Source organism: Bombina bombina, chromosome 6 (genome assembly GCF_027579735.1).
Source record: "Bombina bombina isolate aBomBom1 chromosome 6, aBomBom1.pri, whole genome shotgun sequence".
Classification (NCBI taxonomy): Eukaryota; Metazoa; Chordata; class Amphibia; order Anura; family Bombinatoridae; genus Bombina; species Bombina bombina.
In genome coordinates, this window is record NC_069504.1 from 1,057,475,408 (window position 1) to 1,057,499,513 (window position 24,106).

The window sequence follows — 24,106 nt, forward strand, 5'->3', positions numbered from 1 at the left end:
AAAGATATTGGTAATGTACAGTCTTGGGTATCTAAATTTATATGGGGTAATAAGAAGCCAAGGATTAGTCTTAGTAAACTGATGCAGAAACGTTCTAGAGCAGGCCTGGCCTTACCAGACTTTAGGCTTTACAATTTGGCTAGCTTAGTCAAACTGGCCTTCGATTGGATCACAGGGGTAGATAAGTTCGTGACAACAGAGCTAGAATCGTTCCTCATCTCCCCTTTCTCATTGAAAGCGGTTCTTCATTGCCCGGTACCAAAGTTACCCTCAAATCTTAGTAAACTAATTTCCTTTAAAAATATTATTATAGCTTGGCAAAAAATTTGCCGAATATTAAAAATCCCCCCATTCTTTTCGGAATATCTCCCTATAGTAGGTAACCCTGAATTTACTCCGGGCATAAATCAGAGAGTGTTTAGACTATGGGCCGAAGCTGGACTGATTTATGTTTATCAGTTATTTGATGATAACCAGTTATTACCCTCAGAATTATTATTTCAAAGGTTTAATCTACATTGTTCGAATTTATTTGCCTATTTTCAACTAAGGCATTACATATTCACACAAAAATGGAATTTGGAATTTCTAAGGGATTGGATAGACATTAAAAATATTATCCGGCAATTCTCTCTGGGTCAGTCTTCGATATCACTGATCTATGATATCCTTTTGGCTAGACAGGGTGAATTATGTGTAGATAATCTATATAACTTCTGGAAGAAATATTTGCCAGAATTAGAGGAGAACAGGATTGAGCGAAGCTTCACAGAGTTAGAAAAATTGCAAGTTTCCACATCATGGAAAGAAGCGCATCTAAAACTAGTCAATAATTATTATCTTTCCCCAGATAAAATGGTTAGATTCTATCCTTCTCAGAATTATGCTTGCCCAAGATGCTCTTTGGATAGGGCGGATATTCTCCATATGTTTTGGTCTTGTCCAAAGATTCAACAATATTGGCAAAAGATAAGATTCTGGTATAGTAAAATCTATAGAGATATGGCACCATTCACGGCTGATGAGGTAGTTTTTCTAACTAATGCTGAGTTACGCCCTAAGAGGCCGATAAAGATATTTAACACAATTATTATAATTGCGAGACAGTTAATCACTAAAGGCTGGAAAGATCATACAGCTCCTAGAATCACAGGGTTCTTGAAAGAAATCCAGTTCCAAATTTTATTTGAATCCTTTCATACTAAATTTACAGCTGAACGTAAGGTCAGGGCCTTTCTTCTGGATTGGTCTCCATTAATTATTTCTTACCCATTACAGATTCAAAGACGTATTTTACAACCCTTCTTAAATTCTATAGCCTTTTTGGAATTGGTTATATTAGAAGTATTCCCGTCAACATGGATAGCGGGTCCCCGGGAGATAACATTATGAAATAGTAATTGTGAAATAATAAGTAAAGAAAGAGAAGAGGCGGGGCAAGCAGGGGAGGTGGGGGGTGGGTGGACGGGCGAGAGAGAGAGAAAGTGTATAGTATAGAGAATTTTTTTCTTTATTTTTTTTTTTCTTTTCCCTTCTCTTTTTTTTTTTTTTTTTTTTTTTGTTTTCTTTTCTCTTTCCCCCACCTCATTAGTGGTTTAAATATTTATAAAATTTCCAGCGATATAATTGACTAGATTCTAAAAAGTCAGGTATTAGTATTCACTTGTTTTTTTTATGTTTGCTTGATATTATTTACTATTGTCATTTTCTGTATTTCTGTTTTCCTATATGTATGATGGCCTTGCATGGCATAATGAAATACAACCTGACATGTATTTACTTTTTATGTTCTTGCTGTTGCTGGAATCAATAAAGATACCGGAAAAAAACAAAACATTAAACATGTTAGTGTTCTGTTTATCAGAATTTGGGTCTCAAACCTTCTTTCAGTTTAATTTAATATATGTTTGGAAGGGGTTAATTACCTGAAACAACCATAAAAGAATGACAAAACCATGTGTAGATGCCAAACAGCAGTTTTCCTATTTCCTGCAAGAGGGAACACGAATGAACCTCAGCTACCCAAAAGACAAAACTGATATCAGTGTTATAACAAATGATTAATATTTGCATCTATTAAGGCAAGGATAATAATTAGGCATTTTTAGCAAAAAGTGTTATTTTACCTACAAAGCACAGTGTTTAATTTTCTCTGCACCTTTTAAACACTAAACACCTTTTTATATATCTCTTTTTTCTTCTTCTTCTTTTTCCCTTCCTTTCCTTCTCGCTTCCCTCTTTTATATTAATCCTCCTAGGACCAACAAATTTTGTTTTTCAGGCAATAGTTAACAAGCCATAAACTGTTTGTCAGTGTTAATAAGCATAGAAAACAGGAGAGGAAAATCACAGCAGATGATTAACATTTAGAAAGATTAGTAACACATGCAGTTTGCAACTAACCAAGATAACACAATGTTTCTTATTCCCCTTAACATTGAGTTACTATGTGTCTGTTTATACTTTGTAATCAACTTGCCAGTGTTTCTTATGGCTTATACAATTAGGGTATTATTTAGCAGTTTAAACTTTATGCAATACCTTCCCTGAGACCTGAGATACTTATATTTACAGAACTTTGCATAGTAGGAGGCCAAGGGTTAATTTATATCATTAATAAACATGAAAAAAACATATACATATATTTTTGTAGCTTTCTTTCCTTTATCTTTATGCCAAAAGAATTGAAAAGTAATCAAAGCAAAAAAATAAGCAAGAGAGGGATAAGCAAGCAGTTCAAAGCATTTGGACAAAGTTATTAGCACATGCAGTTAGTGTGCAGCGTGTAATTTCCTCTTTTTCTGCTGCCTTTTTCCTGGTGTTTGTGAAAGATTTAATCTTGGAATGTCTCTCACTTTAAAAGGTGGCTTATGTATACTTCACGCTAATGTTGTGCAAACACTTTTTTGTAAGACTTTTGAGGTTAGTTCCCCGTGGAAAAATAATTATATTTCACAATAGCTTCTTTGTATGGTTGCTTTTTCCCAACTTTTGAGACACTATTCCATTAAAGTAAAGTGTACCTTTTACCACGCAGCTCTGTGCAATAGTTATAACCAGGCATCCAATTTCCTGCTCCTTTTCTTCCTAAGCTGGATTGTTGTTTGTATTTGTTTTCCTCTCCAGCTCTAGCTAGGATATCAGCCGCACTTTCACCAGCAGCACCGGTGTATAGAAAAATGTGGTGCGCTGGCTGTTCCTTCTCCAGAACTAAGTGGTAGCCTCCCCTGTAAGGTCAGGGTCTCCTCCACTCCTTCACGCAGCACCGGTGGGAGGGGTGGGGACTGATAGCCAAATTCAAGCGGTATTACTTCGGTTTAGGGAGCAAGCGAATCCATTAGAGCTTAAAAATTATAGGAGGCTGTGTTTAAGCCGTTACGTAGCCTGAGGAATGTATTCAAATGGCTGTGCACTCTGTATCCGCAATCTTTACGGTCTGACACCGTCAGTCACCTTAGAATTATGTCCAGGTGGCTGTGCGCTCCGTGTCCGCGCTCCTCTTAGTTTAAAAAGATCAGCCTTCTGTAACAGCGTCCCCTCTACCACCTCACGCAGCATCGGTGGGAGGGGTAGGGGTAAGCCGATAGACTTCAATTTCTCCGTAATGTTTAAGAGATGCCCAGCTCAGTACAGGCTATAAGGGCCAAAGCAATATGGTGCGATGTACCTGCACCAATATGGAACCGGTATCCAGTTTTCTTCCAGATAATAGCCTCCCAGGACAAGGGTTTCAGCGCGAATTACCGCCAAATGGCTGTTGTGGGAGTCTCTAGAGAGAGCTTGCTCAGAGCCTGTCCTGCATTCAGTCTCCTCCCCCGGAACCCAGAGCATACAATTTTAAACAACTTTACAATTTACTTCTATTTTCTAATTTGCTTTATTCCTTTGAAATGATTTGTTGAAAAGCATATCTAGATAGGCACAGGAGCTTGTAGCTAGCTGCTGATTGGTGGATGAACTTGCATGCCCATTTTAATTGGCTTATAAATGTGTTCAGCTTTCTCCCAGGAGTGCATTGCTGCTTCTTCAATAAAAGATACCAAGCAATTAAAGCAAAATTGATTAGAGAAGTAAATTGGAAAGTTGTTTAAAAATGTACAATCTATCTGAATCATGAAAGAAAATGTTTGGGTTTCACTTCCCTTTAATCTGTAACTTTAAGGGACATGAAACCCAATGGTTTTTTTCATGATTCAGATAGAGAAAACAGTTTTAAAAAATTATTCCAGTTGACTTACAGTTTTTTTTATCAAATTTGCTTCATTTTCTTGGTATCTTTTCTTGAAGGGGCAGCATTTCTCTACTGGGAGCTAAACAAACACATTAGGTGAGACAATGACAAGAAGCATATATACAGCCACCAATCAGCCGCTATCTCCCAGTAGTGCATTGCTGCGCCTGAACAAGCACATAAGCACACAAGCCCAACTGCTTTATAGATCACCTTCATGAGAGCTTAATTGCAACAGTTCAACTCTTGGTAGGGCCCCTTACCCATTTGTCTCTGAAAAATGATTATTATACCTATGCTTATAGGGCTGCAGAATAGTTGACGCTCTACAAATAATAATAATAAAGGATACCAAGAAAACAAAGCAAATCAGTGTATTAAGATTAAACTAAAGGACTCTTGTTTACTATATGTAATATATATATATATATATATAGAGAGAGAGAGAGAGAGAGAGAGAGAGAGAGAGAGAGAGAGAGAGAGAGAGAGAGAGAGAGAGAGAGAGAGAGAGAGAGAGAGAGAGAGAGAGAGAGAGAGATTTAAATAGGAAAGCAACATGGCTTTAGGTGTACATGAGGGCTGCACACACTCCATGCAGCATGAAAAATAATAGGTAATGTGTGATCGCTCTAACTGTAGCTTATTTAGTTTAGAAGAAATTATAGATGTTTTCTTATTTAGTTGTTACACACCTACAATTCTACCAGCCTACATGGTCACCATATTTTTAAAGAGGCAATGAATGTGCTAAAAAAAAAACATTTAAAAAAAAATCAGTGGTTTAAAGTCATTGCAGAAAAAAACTGCTCAAAAGCTTTCCTTTAACCCCTGGAAAAAATCCCCATGGCTGACACATTCCACCACCAGACCACATTTTTTAAGGAATGTAAACACTTTGAGAATACAACATTTTAAATAAAGTCTAGTAAAACAACTTTGCAATAAACTTTCATTATTTTGCACCATTTTCTGCAATTACAGTTTGAAAACAAAGTTTTTTTTTTCTAATTCCAAGAATTGGAAGTGATCATGCACTATCTAATCCCAGTTGGCTTCAGTAAAGGTTATTCCTGGTGGGTCCTGCTGGCTATGCGTCCTGTGGTGGGTCCTGCTGGCTGTGGCGTGCTGTGGGTCCTGTGGCTGTGAGCTGATTTGTTGGTGCAATGAGCCACTTGACTGTATTTGCCCCCCAGGCCTAATGCTGCCAGCCCCCCCCCTGTCCCTTTAACAAGCAGTCTCCAGGGCTGTAAAACAGTGTTTGTCATTTGGCAGCAGCAAGACCGCTATATTTCTGCATGTGCGATTAGAAGCGCAACAAACTGCCAGCTTACAGGGTATGCCGGTGTCGTTAAGATGTTAAATAGACATACACCCCCAAGTTTTTATTTCATGATTCAGACATACAATTTATTTATTTATTATTTTTTTAAGTTCTTTTTATCAAGAGACATGAGACAATGAGAGGCATTTGCAAGTACAATGTATACAATAGTATGAGATAACTCTAGAAATACAGAGCATACCTATATGAAGATTTCTACACGTTTAACAAAGGTACTGTAGCGTGAAGCACAGATCGTTTATTACCCAACTGATGTGATATGCACTAATAATCACAAGGAAATAAATTAATAAAGGAAAGTTCCAGTATGAATTGTGATATTCAGATCCCTAAAGAAACCAATCATCTCTTATGTCTCTTCTCTTGTAATAATATAACAAGAACAGATAAGAAAAATAAATAATAAAATAAGAAGAAGAATGTTGTTGTACTGTTGCTTGTAAATGGAAGTAAAACGTTTTACAATGAAAGAATGCTTAAAATTTTAACTGTTTCAAATTTGTATGATCAGAAACAAAAAAGAATGTAATGCAGTTACCTGCAGAATACTATTGCTCAGTCTTGCCGTTCAGCGATGAAAGCTGAGAGTCAGATATGGTTGTAAGCTGGGGTTTCTATTAAATGTGCAGAAAGAAACTAATCTGTCTTCTGCCCAACCCATTTGCACATAACTCACTGTTTCACTTCCTTTATTCCTCGTCTCCCCTGGCTTAGACTGTAAACATCTTACATAACAAGCCTTGCACTATGTATTGAATCTATATTTAAAGAGACATTATGTTTCTATGTTTTACTGTTTCTAGGCTGAATAAACCTGCTTTTTCTCACAAGGCATTTAGAGGTTGGTCATCTATTGAATTGGATCAGAAAGACCTGCTTCAGTTTTACTTGTGCAGTTGTGCACATTCATTTTTTCAATGTGTTTTCAACGCCAAACAAACGACCTACAAACCTCGTCCTCCACTTCTGCTGACAAGGCAAACCATGTTACCACCAGGTGCCTTCCCTTGAATACGGACATCCCACTGAGCAGACCGCTAAAAGACGAACCCTGCTTGTGGTCACACGACGTGCAGCAGTCCCTACCGGCTTATATCAAAACCCCCAGTCAGCAGATTTACCCATGGTTGCAGTTGTGGGACCCTGGGGGCTGTTCAATATCTAACCGGAACACAGGAGTCGGAGAAGCAGTTAGTCCTCTCTTACGGCCTCAGACAGTCCGCTCTACATATGGCATCACAGCTTATGGACTAAGTTTACTTGCAGTTCCTCCACTTCAGAGACTTAGAACATTTAGATCACGCAACTCAGTTTGAAAGAACGCTTCACGAACTCTCATCAGAGGTGTTTGTCTTCTGCTAGTGAATTGATTTGATTTCAGCTAAGACTCTTACTGATTTGTCTTTCTTCTCATAGACTTTTACACGACTTTGCCATTACCCTAAGTACCCAGCTTTATTTTCTTAAGCTTATCAGGTCGCCCTTTTACACTCTCTCCTACAGATAAAGTATTTTATGTTGATATAGTACTACTAATTAAGGTATTTGATTATTCTCTGCATCCAACTACCCTTAAGACACACTCTATATCTGTGGGTTTTGTTATTTACTCTTGGTTTTAGGTTTATATCCTAGGTCATATATTACCACACACTATTGTTATAGGATACCCTCATTAATTATTATATTAAAATCTAAGGCTCTACCATGCTAACTTTAGTGAACATATTGCTTATGTTTAGTATACCTACAGCTACCTATTTCCTGCTAAGTGGCTTGGTGGAAGAATAGCGCTTACAATATTTCATATGTGACCCAGACTGTGAATATACACATTGTGCATTTATATCTAAATAGCTCTGTTTGACTTGATAGGCTGCTCCAAACTTTCAGTGATCGCCTCTCTTCTGATTTTGATAAACAGTCTTATATCCATGCACGCTTACATAATTTAACGTTGGTTTGTATCTGGTATTATACCGTCCAGCCCAATGGCCATTTCTGCTGTTAAGACCATTGGTTGCTTTCCCTCAATCTTTAACACCTTTTGTAGCTATAGCAGGGACTTGTTGTTTATTACTCTGGAGACTTGGCCGTAGGTGAAATCCTAACAGTTTGATGACATCAACCGAGTCTATCCCTCTGAGAACATTTACTATGTGACATGGTTTTTATTTGTTATTGTAACACTTACCTGTTCCTTTTTATTTTTTTTTCATGTTAAATGTTTTCCTTTCTTGGTATATTTTGAGGGCTGTATAGTGCACTCAATTGGTTTATAGTTAGTTTAATGAGATCGCTCTCTCAAATATATATTCTCACATAGCTTCCTGTGATTTTATGAGATAGACAACACTCTCTACACCAGCTTTCTGTTTCTCAGTGTAGCCCCCTATATACCTGGAGTAGTGTATATATATAGGTTATAATATTTTTGGGTAAATGCTTCACTCTATTAAAGCATTCGGGTAAATTGTTCAGGCCAAATAAATACTACATAGGCTACAATAATTATCAATTTTTATGATAACTTCTTTATACTGCTCCAGTGTATAGGTATAGCGTGTATGTAGTAACCAGTTTTATGTAGTGCCCTCTAGGTCGCCAGTACGGATTGTATACAGCAACATGTCTCATGCAGTGTCTTTAGTATATTGGTATAGTTTGTATATAGTAACAAGCTTATCACAGTGGGGGTGTAACCTAGCTCACTGAATTATTTGCCCTAACATTCCCTCTACCTACAACAGCGTGATTTATAACCTCACTTTTGGATATTGTAAACGCTGCTGGGACGTGTTCACTGGGAAGGCACGGCTCAGCATAATAGTTGATTTAATGAGCTTGGTCTGAGACATGTATATAATACCTAGGGGCATGCATGGTGACAGAGAAACTGGTCTGTTCGTTTCTAGACAAAACATACACTACTTAGATGTTACTAAATAATATTGTTTTAATTCTGTTAAATAGAGTACTTACAAGCCCTAAATCTTTAGTATATTTCTCAATTTCACATGCTACCTGGCCCCGCCCTCCTTCCCCTCCCCCTTTCCCCCTCCTATTTTATATTGAGCGGCTCTCGCCCGCTGCATCCCCCTTCCCCATAAAACTTTAGAGCCATCCCCTCCCTAGCCCTATTCTTATATGAGTAAATACTTTAATCTTTCATTTATTTAGCTGGGAGAGGTTCATTTTTGCTTTTGTTACTGTTAAGATACTCTATGATAAAACTGAAGTCTCTTTATATGATAACCCACATTTTATAGCTACACCTGAAATATCTGAATATATTACTTTGCCAATAGCACTATGTATACATCTATTTGTAAATGTTTTGGGTATACCTTTATATATTGTATTTGACTACGACTTCAATAAAAAATTGTTTCAAAAAAAAAAAAAAAAAAAAAGATAATAAACATTAATTAAAACCTACTGACCTATATTTTCTCCAAAACGAAGTTTCATAACGTTCTAAAAGTTATAACTTTTATTCGCTGATGATGTCACGTTATCCTGCCCACTATTTTCAGCACTGAGTGTTCAAAATACTTAAACCAATAACTTTGTGTTTAAAGCGCCATTTTGAAACCTAGGTATTGTAAATGGATTGGTACAGAGCAAAGGATACCCACGGAGTGGGTTTGGAAAACAATTAAATTTGCAGACAAGATTTCTGATATACGGTAGAGATATGTTAATGAAATGCTATTGACAAAAAGCGTATTTGGGGTAGTTAGTTAGTAACAGGCATAGAAAATATTTACTTACAGTGGCCCTTTAAGCAGCTTTTACACAATCTTTTGTTCCTACAACAAAGATTTAGATGTTCTCTTATATATCTACAATTTCTTTATACAGCCTTTTTTTGTCTATATGAACCAACATTTATATTTTTATCCAACAATCAATATTGATATAGTACAAGAAGTATTATTATATTATTATTAATATCATTTCAGGTGCAGACCTTGGGCTGTCAGTGGTGCAGTCGGGGGCAGAGTCTGACCATCTATTGCTGTAGTATACAACTGATACACCAGAATCTGAAATAACTCTACAAAGCTTAACCCCTTAATGACAGCTTTGTACCCTGTATGCTGCCTTTAAAGGGACACTGAACCAAATTTTTTTCTTTCATAATTCAGATAGAGCATGGAATTTTAAGCAACTTTCTAATGTACTCCTATTGTCAATTTTTCTTTGTTCTCTTGGTATCTTTATTTTAAAAGCAGGAATGTAAATCTTAGCAGCCAGCCCATTTTAGGTTCAGCACCATGGATAGCGCTTGCTTATTGGAAGTTTTATATTTATCCACCAAAAAGTAAGCATAACCCAGGTTCTCAACCAAAAATGGGTCGGCTCCTATGCATCACATTCCTGCCTTTTAAATACCAAGAGAACGAGATACCAAGATAACAAGAGAACAAAGAAAAAATGATAATAGGGGTAAATTAGAAAGTTGCTTAAAATTGCATGCTCTATCTGAATCATGAAAGAAAAAAATTGTGTTTAGTGTCCCTTTAACAAGCAGTCTCCAGGGCTGTAAAACAGTGTTTGTCATTTGGCAGCAGCAAGACCGCTATATTTCTGCATGTGCGATTAGAAGCGCAACAAACTGCCAGCTTACAGGGAATGCCGGTGTCGTTAAGAGGTTAAATAGACATACACCCCCAAGTTTTTATTTCATGATTCAGACATACAATTTATTTATTTATTATTTTTTTAAGTTCTTTTTATCAAGAGACATGAGACAATGAGAGGCATTTGCAAGTACAATGTATACAATAGTATGAGATAACTCTAGAAATACAGAGCATACCTATATGAAGATTTCTACACGTTTAACAAAGGTACTGTAGCGTGAAGCACAGATCGTTTATTACCCAACTGATGTGATATGCACTAATAATCACAAGGAAATAAATTAATAAAGGAAACTTCCAGTATGAATTGTGATATTCAGATCCCTAAAGAAACCAATCATCTCTTATGTCTCTTCTCTTGTAATAATATAACAAGAACAGATAAGAAAACCATAATTGATTAAAACACTATAAGATCTGTGTTGGCATACGATAACATTCTAGCTGATGAGCTGTAAGCCCTTTAAAAGATTTGTTTTGCAAAAAGTTCCAAAAAAGTTTAAAGAGATACTGAACCCAATTTTTTTCTTTCATGATGTGGGTGTGTGTGTGTATATATTATATGTGTGTTTGTGTATATGTGTGTGTGTTTGTGTATATATGTGGGTGTGTATGTGTTTATATGTATGTGTATATATATATATATATATATATGTTTATCTGTGTGTATATGTATGTATATGTTTGTGTATATGGGTGTGTATATATGGGTGTGTATGTGTTTATATATATGTATATGTGTGTGTGTATATGTGTGTATGTGTGTGTGTGTGTTTGTTTATATATGGGTGTGTATGTGTTTATATATATGTATATGTGTGTGTGTGTGTTTATGTGTGTGTGTTTGTGTATATATGTGTGTGTATATATGGGTGTGTATGTGTGTATATATATGTGTGTGTATATATGTGTGTGTGTATATATGGGTGTGTATGTGTTTATATATATGTATATGTGTGTGTTTATGTGTGTGTGTGTTTGTGTATATATGTGTGTGTGTATATATGGGTGTGTATGTGTGTATATATGTGTGTGTATATATGGGTGTGTATGTGTGTGTATATATGGGTGTGTATGTGTGTATATATGTGTGTGTATATATGTGTGTGTCTATGGCATATCAGTGTGTAATACTAGTGATTGGAAGAAATCTAAGAAACCTGAATAACAATCTAGAGAATGTTGTTGTACTGTTGCTTGTAAATGGAAGTAAAATGTTTTACAATGAAAGAATGCTTAACTGTTTCAAATTTGTATGATCAGAAACAAAAAAGAATGTAATGCAGTTACCTGCAGAATACTATTGCTCAGTCTTGCCGTTCAGCGATGACAGCTGAGAGTCAGATATGGCTGTAAGCTGGGGTTTCTATTAAATGTACAGAAAGAAACTAATCTGTCTTCTGCCCAACCCATTTGCACATAACTCACTGTTTCAGACATCCCAACCTGCAAAAACTCATTTCAGGGAGGTGGCTTCTCCAGCTACTGCGCCGCCCCCTCCCAGTTATATATTGGACACCTTGAAACCCTAAATAAGATAGAGCCTTATCATTAAATTAGCTTCCCACTAAAGTCAAATAAAAAAAAAAGTAGCTTTATTGCACAACCACATACAACAAACCTATTTTCCAGTGATCGTACGCTTGTTGAATGCTCAAATATTTTAGAATACAAAGTTTAATTATGTGCAGTAAATAAGGTAGTATTTGTGTTTTATTTTATTAAAATCAGTGGGGACTTTTTGGTTACTGATGCATGCTTTGAAGGTTCTATAACATCCCAGCAACTAAAGGCATTCCTTAAAGAAACACTTTTCCGGATTTGGGCCACATGATGGGATCATAGTACTTGGAGTTTCAGGAAGATTGCACTCTATTTGCTGGCATCAGGGAGCTGCTATTAAAATCAGGGAGACTCCCTGAACTTCAGGGAGACTTGGGATGGGTTTCACTTCCTTTATTCCTCGTCTCCCCTTGCTTAGACTGTAAACATCTTACATAAGAAGCCTTGCACTATGTTTTGAATCTATATTTAAAGAGACATTATGTTTCTATTTTTTACTGTTTCTAGGCTGAATAAACCTGCTTTTTCTCACCAGGCATTTAGAGGTTGGTCATCTGTTGAATTGGATCAGAAAGACCTGCTTCAGTTTTACTTGTGCAAATTCATTTTTTCAATGTGTTTCAATATATATTTAAGCAGCTTTTACACAATCTTTTGTTCCTACAACAAAGATGTAGATGTTCTCTTATATATCTACAATTTCTTTATACAGCCTTTTTTTGTCTATATGAACCAACATTTATATTTTATCCAACAATCAATATTGATATAGTACAAGAAGTATTATTATATTATTATTAATATCATTTCAGGTGCAGACCTTGGGCTGTCAGTGGTGCAGTCGGGGGCAGAGTCTGACCATCTATTGCTGTAGTATACAACTGATACATCAGAATCTGAAACAACTCTACAAAGCTTAACCCCTTAATGACAGCTTTGTACCCTGTATGCCGCCTTTAAAGGGACACTGAACCCAAATTTTTTCTTTCATAATTCAGATAGAGCATGGAATTTTAAACAACTTTGTAATGTACTCCTATTGTCAATTTTTCTTTGTTCTCTTGGTATCTTTATTTTAAAAGCAGGAATGTAAATCTTAGCAGCCAGCCCATTTTAGGTTCAGCACCATGGATAGCGCTTGCTTATCGGAAGTTTTATATTTATCCACCAAAAAGTAAGCATAACCCAGGTTCTCAACCAAAAATGGGTCGGCTCCTATGCATCACATTCCTGCCTTTTAAATACCAAGAGAACGAGATACCAAGATAACAAGAGAACAAAGAAAAAATGATAATAGGGGTAAATTAGAAAGTTGCTTAAAATTGCATGTTCTATCTGAATTATGAAAGAAAAAATTGTGTTTAGTGTCCCTTTAACAAGCAGTCTCCAGGGCTGTAAAACAGTGTTTGTCATTTGGCAGCAGCAAGACCGCTAGATTTCTACATGTGCGATTAGAATCTCAACAAACTGCCAGCTTACAGGGAATGCCGGTGTCGTTAAGAGGTTAAATAGACATACACCCCCAAGTTTTTATTTCATGATTCAGACATACAATTTATTTATTTATTTATTATTTTTTTAAGTTCTTTTTATCAAGAGACATGAGACAATGAGAGGCATTTGCAAGTACAATGTATACAATAGTATGAGATAACTCTAGAAATACAGAGCATACCTATATGAAGATTTCTACACGTTTAACAAAGGCACTGTAGCGTGAAGCACAGATCGTTTATTACCCAACTGATGTGATATGCACTAATAATCACAAGGAAATAAATTAATAAAGGAAACTTCCAGTATGAATTGTGATATTCAGATCCCTAAAGAAACCAATCATCTCTTATGTCTGTTCTCTTGTAATAATATAACAAGAACAGATAAGAAAACCATAATTGATTAAAACACTATAAGATCTGTGTTGGCATACGATAACATTCTAGCTGATGAGCTGTAAGCCCTTTAAAAGATTTGTTTTGCAAAAAGTCCCAAAAAAGTTTAAAGGGATACTGAACCCAATTTTTTTTCTTTCATGATGTGGGTGTGTGTATATATATGTATATGTGTGTTTGTGTATATGTGTGTGTGTGTTTGTGTATATATGTGGGTGTGTATATATGGGTGTGTATGTGTTTATATGTATGTGTATGTGTATATATATATGTTTATCTGTGTGTATATGTATGTATATGTGTGTGTGTTTGTGTATATGGGTGTGTATGTGTTTATATATATGTCTGTGTGTGTGTGTGTGTGTTTATGTGTGTGTGTATATGTGTGTATGTGTGTGTGTGTGTTTGTGTATATATGGGTGTGTTTGTGTATATATGTGTGTGTGTTTGTGTATATATGTGTGTGTATATATGGGTGTGTATGTGTGTATATATGTGTTTGTATATATGGGTGTGTATGTGTGTATATATGTGTGTGTATATATGGGTGTGTATGTATGTATATATGTGTGTGTATATATGGGTGTGTATGTGTGTATATATGTGTTTGTATATATGGGTGTGTATGTGTGTATATATGTGTGTGTATATATGGGTGGGTATGTGTGTATATATGTGTGTGTATATATGTGTGTGTCTATGGCATATCAGTGTGTAATACTAGTGATTGGAAGAAATCTAAGAAACCTGAATAACAATCTAGAGAATGTTGTTGTACTGTTGCTTGTAAATGGAAGTAAAAAGTTTTACAATGAAAGAATGCTTAACTGTTTCAAATTTGTATGATCAGAAACAAAAAAGAATGTAATGCAGTTACCTGCAGAATACTATTGCTCAGTCTTGCCATTCAGCGATGAAAGCTGAGAGTCAGATATGGTTGTAAGCTGGGGTTTCTATTAAATGTACAGAAAGAAACTAATCTGTCTTCTGCCCAACCCATTTGCACATAACTCACTGTTTCAGACATCCCAACCTGCAAAAACTAATTTCAGGGAGGTGGCTTCTCCCGCTACTGCGCCGTCACCCCCCTCCAAGTTATATATTGGACACCTTGAAACCCTAAATAAGATAGAGCCTTATCACTAAAGTAGCTTCCCACTAAAGTCAAATAAAAAAAAAGTAGCTTTATTGCACAACCACATACAACAAACCTTTTTTCCAGTGATCGTACGCTTGTTGAATGCTCAAATATTTTAGAATACAAAGTTTAATTACGCGCAGTAAATAAGGTAGTATTTGTGTTTTATTTTATTAACATCAGTGGGGACTTTTTGGTTACTGTTGCATGCTTTAAGGGTTCTATAACGTCCCAGCAACTAAAGGCATTCCTTTGGGCCACATGATTGGATCATAGTACTTGGAGTTTCAGGGAGATTGCACTCCATTTGCTGGCATCAGGGAGACGCTATTAAAATCAGGGAAATTCCCTGAACTTCAGGGAGACTTGGGATGTCTGGTTTCACTTCCTTTATTCCTCGTCTCCCCTGCCTTAGACTGTAAACATCTTACATAACAAGCCTTGCACTATGTTTTGAATCTATATTTAAAGAGACATTATGTTTCTATTTTTTACTGTTTCTAGGCTGAATAAACCTGCTTTTTCTCACCAGGCATTTAGAGGTTGGTCATCTGTTGAATTGGATCAGAAAGACCTGCTTCAGTTTTACTTGTGCACATTCATTTTTTCAATGTGTTTCAATATAAATTTAAGCAGCTTTTACACAATCTTTTGTCCCTACAACAAAGATGTGGATGTTCTCTTATATATCTACAATTTCTTTATACAGCCTTTTTTGTCTATATGAACCAACATTTATATTTTTATCCAACAATCAATATTGATATAGTACAAGAAGTATTATTAAAGAACAAATAGATATCCAAAGCACGTCCAAGTGGAGAAAAAGATCACTTGAGTTCCAATTCCATATGTATAAAAGGCAAACTTTATTGAAGTAATTCAAGGATAAAACATGTAGATAAAAACTCTCAGCAAGAGAGACAAGTAGGAAAGTCTGACCGGTTTCGGCCCAGTATGGCCGTAGTCATAGACAGTGACAGGTATTCAAAGAGCACACCTTATATACCTGTTGGCCACTCCCCAAATGGGAGTGGTATAGAACAAACACAAATTAAAAACAACTTGTTACTCTTGACTGTCTGAGAAAAGGGATGTATAAATATATGTATAATTACAATGGAGATATATATATATATATATATATATATATATATATATATATATATATATATATATATATATATATATATATATATATATATATATATATATATATATAAATAGATAAGTGAACAATGGGCATTAGCGATAAAATTACACCTATAGGTAAATAAATTAATAAATAAATACATTCATTTTTTCAAAAATATATATTAACTGATGAAAACCGGCTAGGTAATAACTATAAGTGGAAGTTATAATAGGCAGAGTAAAAGTAAAAGTATCACAACAAATACTAAAAGCAAAAACAAATTTATAGATAGCCAAATACAAACTCTGGTTCATGACTACAAATATGCAAAAAATAAAGAAAATTGTTATTAGCATATGAATAAGAACTAGAGAACCATAAAGTCAAATGGCTAGGTATTGAGATAAGCATTTGATACTTCATACACTAAACCTAAATGTATAATGAAAATGTATTTATATATATAAAAAAAAAGTCATTCTTAAACCTAGAGGTGTGCCTTCAAGCCCATAGAGAGGTGGATAGCGAAAAGGCTATAGATATTGATATTAGCCAATTCTAGAATGTCAAAGAAAAAATGTGTTAAAGTCAGATACTATCTGTGCCAGTAATTTATAATGTCGAATTCCAAATTGAAACCCTCAGGTATCAGGCTACCGAGCCTATGTATCCAGTAAATCTCTTGCCTGGAGAGGATATGGAATAAATCACCTCCCCTAGGTGGTCTGGATACTGACTCGATACACCTAGTGTCAAAAACCTCCAGCGTTTTGGTTGAAGAAAAGGTCTTTGAAACAACCATGTGGTCACATGACTTGCATGTTTTTTTACCACACTTGTATGTTCCCTTGACTTTTAACCATGAGCTGCCACTATCCTGTTGAGGCAACATACTGGGAGACAAAATGTTGCCCAAGGTCAAATTACGTTTATAGATTAAATTACATCCATCCTCCATAATCTGTCTCAGTACTGTATCACCTCGAAGTATAGGCAAGTTCCTTTCAATAACTTTACAGACCTTGTCATATTGGTTAGAGAAAGCAGTGACCAGAGTGGGTTTAATTCTAGTGGAAGTATCATTCCTCAGTCTGTTATCTCTTATCTTCCCTTGGTTACATCTCATATCCATTGCAGAGACTTCCATGAAGGTCTTGTTGCCCAAATTTTTGGAATAACCTCTCTCCTTTAGTTTCACTTTCAGATCCTCGCTCTCTCTCAGGAAATCCTCTCTCCGGGAGCAGTTTCTTTTTATCCGCATAAATTGGCCTTTAGCGATGCCTTTGAAAACATACCTAGGATGGCTGCTCCTGGCATGCAACAGCGTGTTCCCGGAAATTGGCTTCCTGTAGAGAGACGAGGATACCCCCCCAGTATCACCATCAAATCTGAGGATAACATCCAAGTAGTTTATGCTAGTCTGATTCCACTCAAAGGTGAATCACAGACCAACACTATTGACATTGAGCGTATCAACCAAAGTATCTAATTGGTCTTTGCTGCCTGACCAGATGACCAGCACTCAATATAGTGCAGGTATTTTATGATATATTGGGTATAATTTCTATTACCCTCAAAAACGTGGAACCGCTCCCACCACCCCATAAACAGGTTGGCGTAGGAGGGGGCAAACTTTGCCCCCATAGCAGTTCCACATCTCTGGAGGTAAAATTTACCCCTAAACATGAAGAAATTATGCTGGAGTAGAAAGTTAACCACTCTCAGCACATACCCTCCATGTTCAGGGGAAAGGTCAGTTTCTCTTTTCAGAAAAAACGAAACAGCTTGCAAACCATGTTCGTGTGGTATGGAGGAGTACAGGGACACAACATCAATGGTTGTCCAACTGTACCCCTTCTCCCAAGCGACATCCTCAAGTCTAGAGAGCACATGGGTAGTGTCCTTCACAAAGCTAGGTAATTTACGAACTAGCGGTTGTAGGAATTGGTCCACCCACCTGGACAAAGGTTCCAAAAGGGAACCAATTCCTGCCACTATTGGCCTGCCCTGTACATCCACCAGGCTCTTATGGACCTTAGGAAGGTGGTGGAAGATGGGCATTACCGGATTATCTACCAGTAAACAATCATATGTCTGTTCATCAATAATGCCCATCTCCACCCCGTCATCCAATAGGTCCCTTAGAATAGCCTTATACTCTGGTGTAGGATCCCTAGACAATTCCATGTAGGCTTCAGGGTCCTCTAGTTGCCTCAATGCCTCTTTTATATAGGCACCTGTTTCTAATAGGACAACACTTCCCCCTTTATCTGATTGGTGAATTACCACCTCCTTGTTGTTTTGTAGTGTGGCAACAGCCTCTTTTTCTAACCTAGACAAATTAGAGTTATAGTCATGTTTTCTAAACTAGCTTCTGAACTAGCCTCCTGTGTACCACCCAAATCCTCTAGATCTATTAAAGCACAGGCATCACTAAACGGCATGTCATGATTATCCCTCCCCCCCCCCCCTGGGTATGCACTTCACTAGGCAAACTATCAGGAGATGTCGAGAAGAACTTCCTTAAGGTAAGATCCCTTACCATTTTGTTTACATCCAGTATGGTCTGAAATAAATCAAAATCCCTAGACGGGACAAAATTAAGACCATACCCCAGGACTTTTCTCTCGACATCTGTAAGTTCGTAGGAGGATAGATTAACCACTGAGAAGTCACCTACTGGTATCTGTGCCCCCTGGTGCTCCTGCTTTCTCTCACTGGGTACCTCTGAGACTGAATGGATGTTTCCTCTTTCCTTTGTGAGTAGCCCCTCCCTCCCCCTCTGGGTTGTTTTGGACCCCACTGAAAAACCTGCATATTGGATCCCACATCATTAGTAGCTGTTTCTCTAGTAATGTCAGACTGGGAATAGAGAGACCGTCCCCTTCTGCGACGACCTCTACCACCCCTCTTTGGTACAGCTCCCATCACTGCTCCCTTGGGATCCTTTAAAATACTTCTAGGCATAGAGTTAAATTCTGTGTTCTCCAATAGTTCAGTTATCTCTCCCTCTGAGCCAGAGCAGCCCTCATCCTCAAAACTTGAGGCAAATCTGTCCTCATCTGTCTGTTCAGGCTCAGAGTCAGAGAAAGCCACTTGTTTTGTTCCAACCACTCTATTTGGCTTGTTTTTTTCTTCTTTTCCAGGTTTGCCTGGTGTAATGTCCTGACCTGAATGTTGAACCCTAGATCTATTATTATGTGTCTGAGACCAAACTCTGCCTCTTTGTTTCTTTCGCCAGATATAAACTGTACCATTGCTATAGTCTTTCTGGTCACGTATATATTTAGAGTGTTTAATTTGGGAGAGGTCGTCACAGAAGGGGACGGTCTCTCTATTCCCAGTCTGGCATTACTAGAGAAACAGCTACTAATGATGTGGGATCCAATATGCAGGTTTTTCAGTGGGCTCCAAAACAACTCAGAGGGGGAGGGAGGGGCTACTCACAAAGGAAAGAGGAAGCATCCATTCAGTCTCAGAGGTACCCAGTGAGAGAAAGCAGGAGCACCAGGGGGCACAGATACCAGTAGGTGACTTCTCAGTGGTTAGAGAAAAGTCCTGGGGTATGGTCTTAATTTTGTCCCGTCTAGGGATTTTGATTTATTTCAGACCATACTGGATGTAAACAAAATGGTAAGGGATCTTACCTTAAGGAAGTTCTTCTCGACATCTCCTGATAGTTTGCCTAGTGAAGTGCATACCCGGGGGGGGGGGGGGGGATAATCATGACATGCCGTTTAGTGATGCCTGTGCTTTAATAGATCTAGAGGATTTGGGTGGTACACAGGAGGCTAGTTCAGAAGCTACACCAATGAGTCAAAAACAATACAATCTGAAATCCTGGTCTAAGTTCTACCCACTACAAGTTAGGGGTAAAAGTTTGGAGGTTTTCCACAAGAGAGTCATTGAAGACCTTACACAGCTAGATTGTCACATCCTTATGGGTAATGATGGGTTAATCCTCCCAGCCTCCATCTCATCTTGCAACACCTTTATAAGGCACACCTCTGTTTAGTATCATTGCTTGGTATTGAATGTCCTAACTACAGAGATACTAGCCCCTCCGATATCCTCGGACTACTTTTTGTCCCAACCTTTGCTATTAGTCTCTTGCTGAGACTATCTCTGACCTTCTACATCAGAACTCTTTACTTACAGCATTTACCGCTGTACCGGATCCTTCAGCCACCTCTCCCAGCTCGGGTTGCCACTTCTCCGGATCCTACATGCTCAGCTGTTTGGCGGGTGACGTCACCGACGGCCGCATCAGATTCATCCGCAACCCCACGCTGCAAACATCTCTCCGGCTGCTCTCTGCTACTTCACACCGCTCTGCTCAGTAACAGTATCAACGCTCTCAGCCACAGGCAACTTTGGTACCACAAGAACGATTGGTAACGAACTCTGACTTATTACTTGTCTCATGTTGTTCAGTAGTTAACTTCACCTAATCATAATCTATATTCTCGTTGCTCCTCTTTATCTGTGTGATCACTTGCTATATATCCATACTATCCACCATGTTGTCTTGCTGGTTTTAGTGTCATTCAGATATTGACACTGAGTCAGTAAATAACTATATTAACATCCTTAGCAATCTATATAGGTATCAGAACCTGCTTATATATATTTATGCTTGGGATAACACACCTATATTTAATAACTATTGATATGGTAATGTTACATGACTGAGGGTTATTTCTACTATGTCTAAGAGTAACTTAGTAAATCTACTTATAATAGTAATAACGACACTTTGTATGTCTGGGTTGTTACAGGAATACCAAGCCCAAAAAAAGATATATAGGTGTGATGAATCCTGCAGAGCTCTCTAATTATGTGGTCACTCTAGGCCAAAAGGTGGATCAATTAAATTTAGGCCTGAGAGATCTACAGATAGAAAACCAAACCTTGAAAAATATAATTAAAGAAGGGCTTACCCCAGCACCTCATCACACTGACACCCCACCAGAGCCCCCTGTTAGTCCACCTGATAAGTTTAGTGGTGACAGGAAGCAATTCAGACAGTTCATTAATGCCTGCACTTTATTCTTTACTTTAAAACCAAAAACCTTTGCAACTGACAAAATCAAGGTTTTAACAATGATATCCTATTTAAGGGGTGAACCCAGGGTTTGGGCAGATTCGCTTTACGAACAAAATAGTCCTATGTTAAACTCACTTGATGATTTCCTCAGTTCCTTATCTTCCTTATATGAGGACCCCCACAGACAAAGCACTGCAGAGCACAAACTCAGGAATCTGAAACAAAATAAAAGAGCTGTGGAAGATTACATTTCTGAGTTTAAAATCTGGCAACTAGATTCAGGCTGGAATCAAGTTTCCCTAAAAAGTCAGTTCAGACTAGGACTCTCAGAACATATTAAAGATGAATTTGCAAGACTAGACTTACCAGATAATTTGGAAGGTCTAATGCAATTAAGCATAAAGATTGATCACAGAATTAGAGAGAGAAAACAGGAAAAAGTTTCTCATGACACCAATATTAGATACCATGATCCCCGAAGTCCTTTACAACTAAAGGGTACAGAGGAGCCAATGGATATCGGTGCCATCAAGGGACCTCTCACTTTAGAGGAGAAAAACAGACGAAGACTTAATCACCTATGTCTATATTGTGCTTCAAAGGAACATGATGTTTCCACTTGCCCAGTACTTAAAAGAACTAAAAAGGGTAAGAACTCTGACACAGTGTTAACCTTGAAAATTACCAACTCCCAGGTAACAAACTGTATTATTCCAATCTCTTTGCAGTGGGACCACCGCCGCCTCAGCTCTGAAGCTGTTATTGACTCTGGCGCATATTCCTGTTATATTGATTATGCACTTGTCAAGTTTAATAAAATACCACTTCTTAAGAAGCAGAAACCTGTTCTGGTGCGCCTTATTGACGGTAAACAACTTGAGTCAGGGCCTATTACACACCAGACAGTACCCATACTGGTTACAACACAAAATAACCACCGCGAGTACATAACTTTTGATGTACTTACATCACCCATCTATTCTTTGATACTTGGGCTACAATGGCTTAGGTTACACCAACCCACGATACTATGGGAATCCAACACTGTGCTTTTTAACTCTCCATACTGTCAGTCTACATGTACACCAAATATACAAATACTGTCAGTCACAGAGGTTCAAATACCACAACAATACATAGAATTTGAACAAGTTTTCTGTAAAAAAGAGGCCGAAACTCTCCCACCACATAGGCCATATGACTGCCCAATAGATTTAATCCCGGGATCAGATATTCCCTATGGCCACATTTTCCCACTATCTGAAAATGAGTTATCTCATTTAAAAACATATATAAACGAAAACTTACGGAAAGGGTTTATAAGACCTTCCACCTCTCCAGCAGGAGCAGGTATCTTTTTTGTCAAAAACAAAGACCATTCCCTGCGTCCCATTGTAGACTATAGGGAATTAAATAAAAGAACTGTTAAAAACCGTTACCCCCTTCCTTTGATTCCAGAGTTAATAGAACATCTTAGGGGTGCATCTATATTTACAAAGCTTGACTTAAGGGGTGCATATAATCTGATAAGAATTAGACCAGGTGATGAATGGCTTACGGCGTTCAGAACCCGTTACGGACTATACGAATACACCGTGATGCCTTTCGGGCTCTGTAACGCCCCTGCTACCTTTCAAAGGTTCATAAATGATATATTCAGAGATCTACTTGATATGTCAATGGTGATTTACCTAGACGACATATTAATTTATTCATCTAACATTGATGAACACATTAAGCTAGTCAGAACTGTACTATCTAGGCTACAGGCACATCACTTGTACGTGAAACTAGAGAAGTGTATCTTCCATTCTCAGGAGATTACATTTCTGGGATACCACATTACACCACAGGGTATCTCCATGGAAACCGACAAGGTTTCAACTATACTTAACTGGCCAATCCCAAAAACGAAGAAAGACGTTCAGAAGTTTTTAGGTTTTTCTAATTTCTACCGAAAATTTATAAGGAATTTCGCTAGCATAACAAAACCCCTAACTGAACTAACAAAGAACCAAACTCCATTCATATGGTCACAAAGCACAAATAAAGTTTTCCAGTATTTGAAAACATGTTTTACTACAGCACCCATACTTTCTTTTCCCAAATCAAACCTCCAATATATCTTAGAGGTTGACGCCTCCAACTACGCTATTGGCGCCATCCTATCCCAACGCCCCTCACCTCAAGAACCCATTCATCCTATTGCATTCTATTCTAGAGTTCTTACAGCTTCAGAATTAAATTATCATATTGGAGAGAAGGAGCTACTTGCCATGAAAGCAGCTCTAGAGCATTGGAGGCATCTCCTAGAGGGTACTGACAAACCTATCCAAATTTATACAGATCATAGAAACCTCCAATACCTCAAAACCCATAGGACATTGACTTCTAGACAAGTCAGATGGAGTCTCTTCTTTTCAAGGTTCACATACAACATAACTTATAGACCCGCATCAAAAAATAAAAAAGCTGACATTCTTTCAAGACTACCTGAATTACCTACTGTACAACCACCATATGGAACTATTATTCCAGATCACTGCTTTCGCGAATCACTTGGATTACTATTTAATGAAGGATTTTCCTTCCATGAACATCAGCAAACTGATGTTACATTGCCTCAACACTTGCTAAAAAGAGGTACTGACGGGTTATACCATAAAGACAATAAGGTATATGTACCTCCATCTCTAAGAATCTCTATACTCAAAGCCATGCATGATTCAACCTTAACGGGACACCCAGGGGTACAAAGGACCTTAGAACTTACTAAGAGATCTTACTGGTGGCCACATATGTCCACAGATATACAGAAATACATTCAGTCTTGTGACATCTGCACTACCTGCAAGATTGAAAAACACAAGCCGGTAGGATATCTACTCTCCTTACCCATACCTGAAAAACCTTGGACTCATATAGCTGCTGACTTTATAGTCGAGCTACCAAAATCCAGCAATAATACCACTATCATGGTGGTTGTTGATTTGTTCACGAAGATGGCACACTTCATTCCGTTTCACAAACTGCCAACCTCTATGGAATCTGCATCCCTACTTATTGATAACGTCATAAAACTACATGGGTTGCCTCTGTCAATTACCAC

General features: G+C 37.5%; 1 protein-coding gene across 7 annotated transcripts in view; it reads right to left on the reverse strand.

Annotated features, from left to right (window-relative positions):
* ADA2 (adenosine deaminase 2) overlaps nucleotides 1–24,106 on the reverse strand; it is a 295,590-nt gene that overhangs the window by 144,697 nt on the left and 126,787 nt on the right. The window contains exon 1 of one of the 7 annotated variants that reach the window (XM_053718865.1): nucleotides 14,555–14,626. The exons of 2 other annotated variants lie outside the window; for them this stretch is intronic. Coding sequence is in view for 1 of the 5 variants with exons in the window: in XM_053718859.1 (XP_053574834.1) it covers nucleotides 1,926–1,957 (32 nt within the window). In the remaining 4 variants the exon portion in view is untranslated. Of the gene's footprint in view, nucleotides 1–1,925; nucleotides 4,191–6,111; nucleotides 6,188–9,347; nucleotides 9,386–11,512; nucleotides 11,571–14,554; nucleotides 14,627–24,106 lie in introns of those variants that run through there. 4 more of the 7 variants (XM_053718867.1, XM_053718864.1, XM_053718866.1 and 1 more) reach the window with 4 other exon arrangements.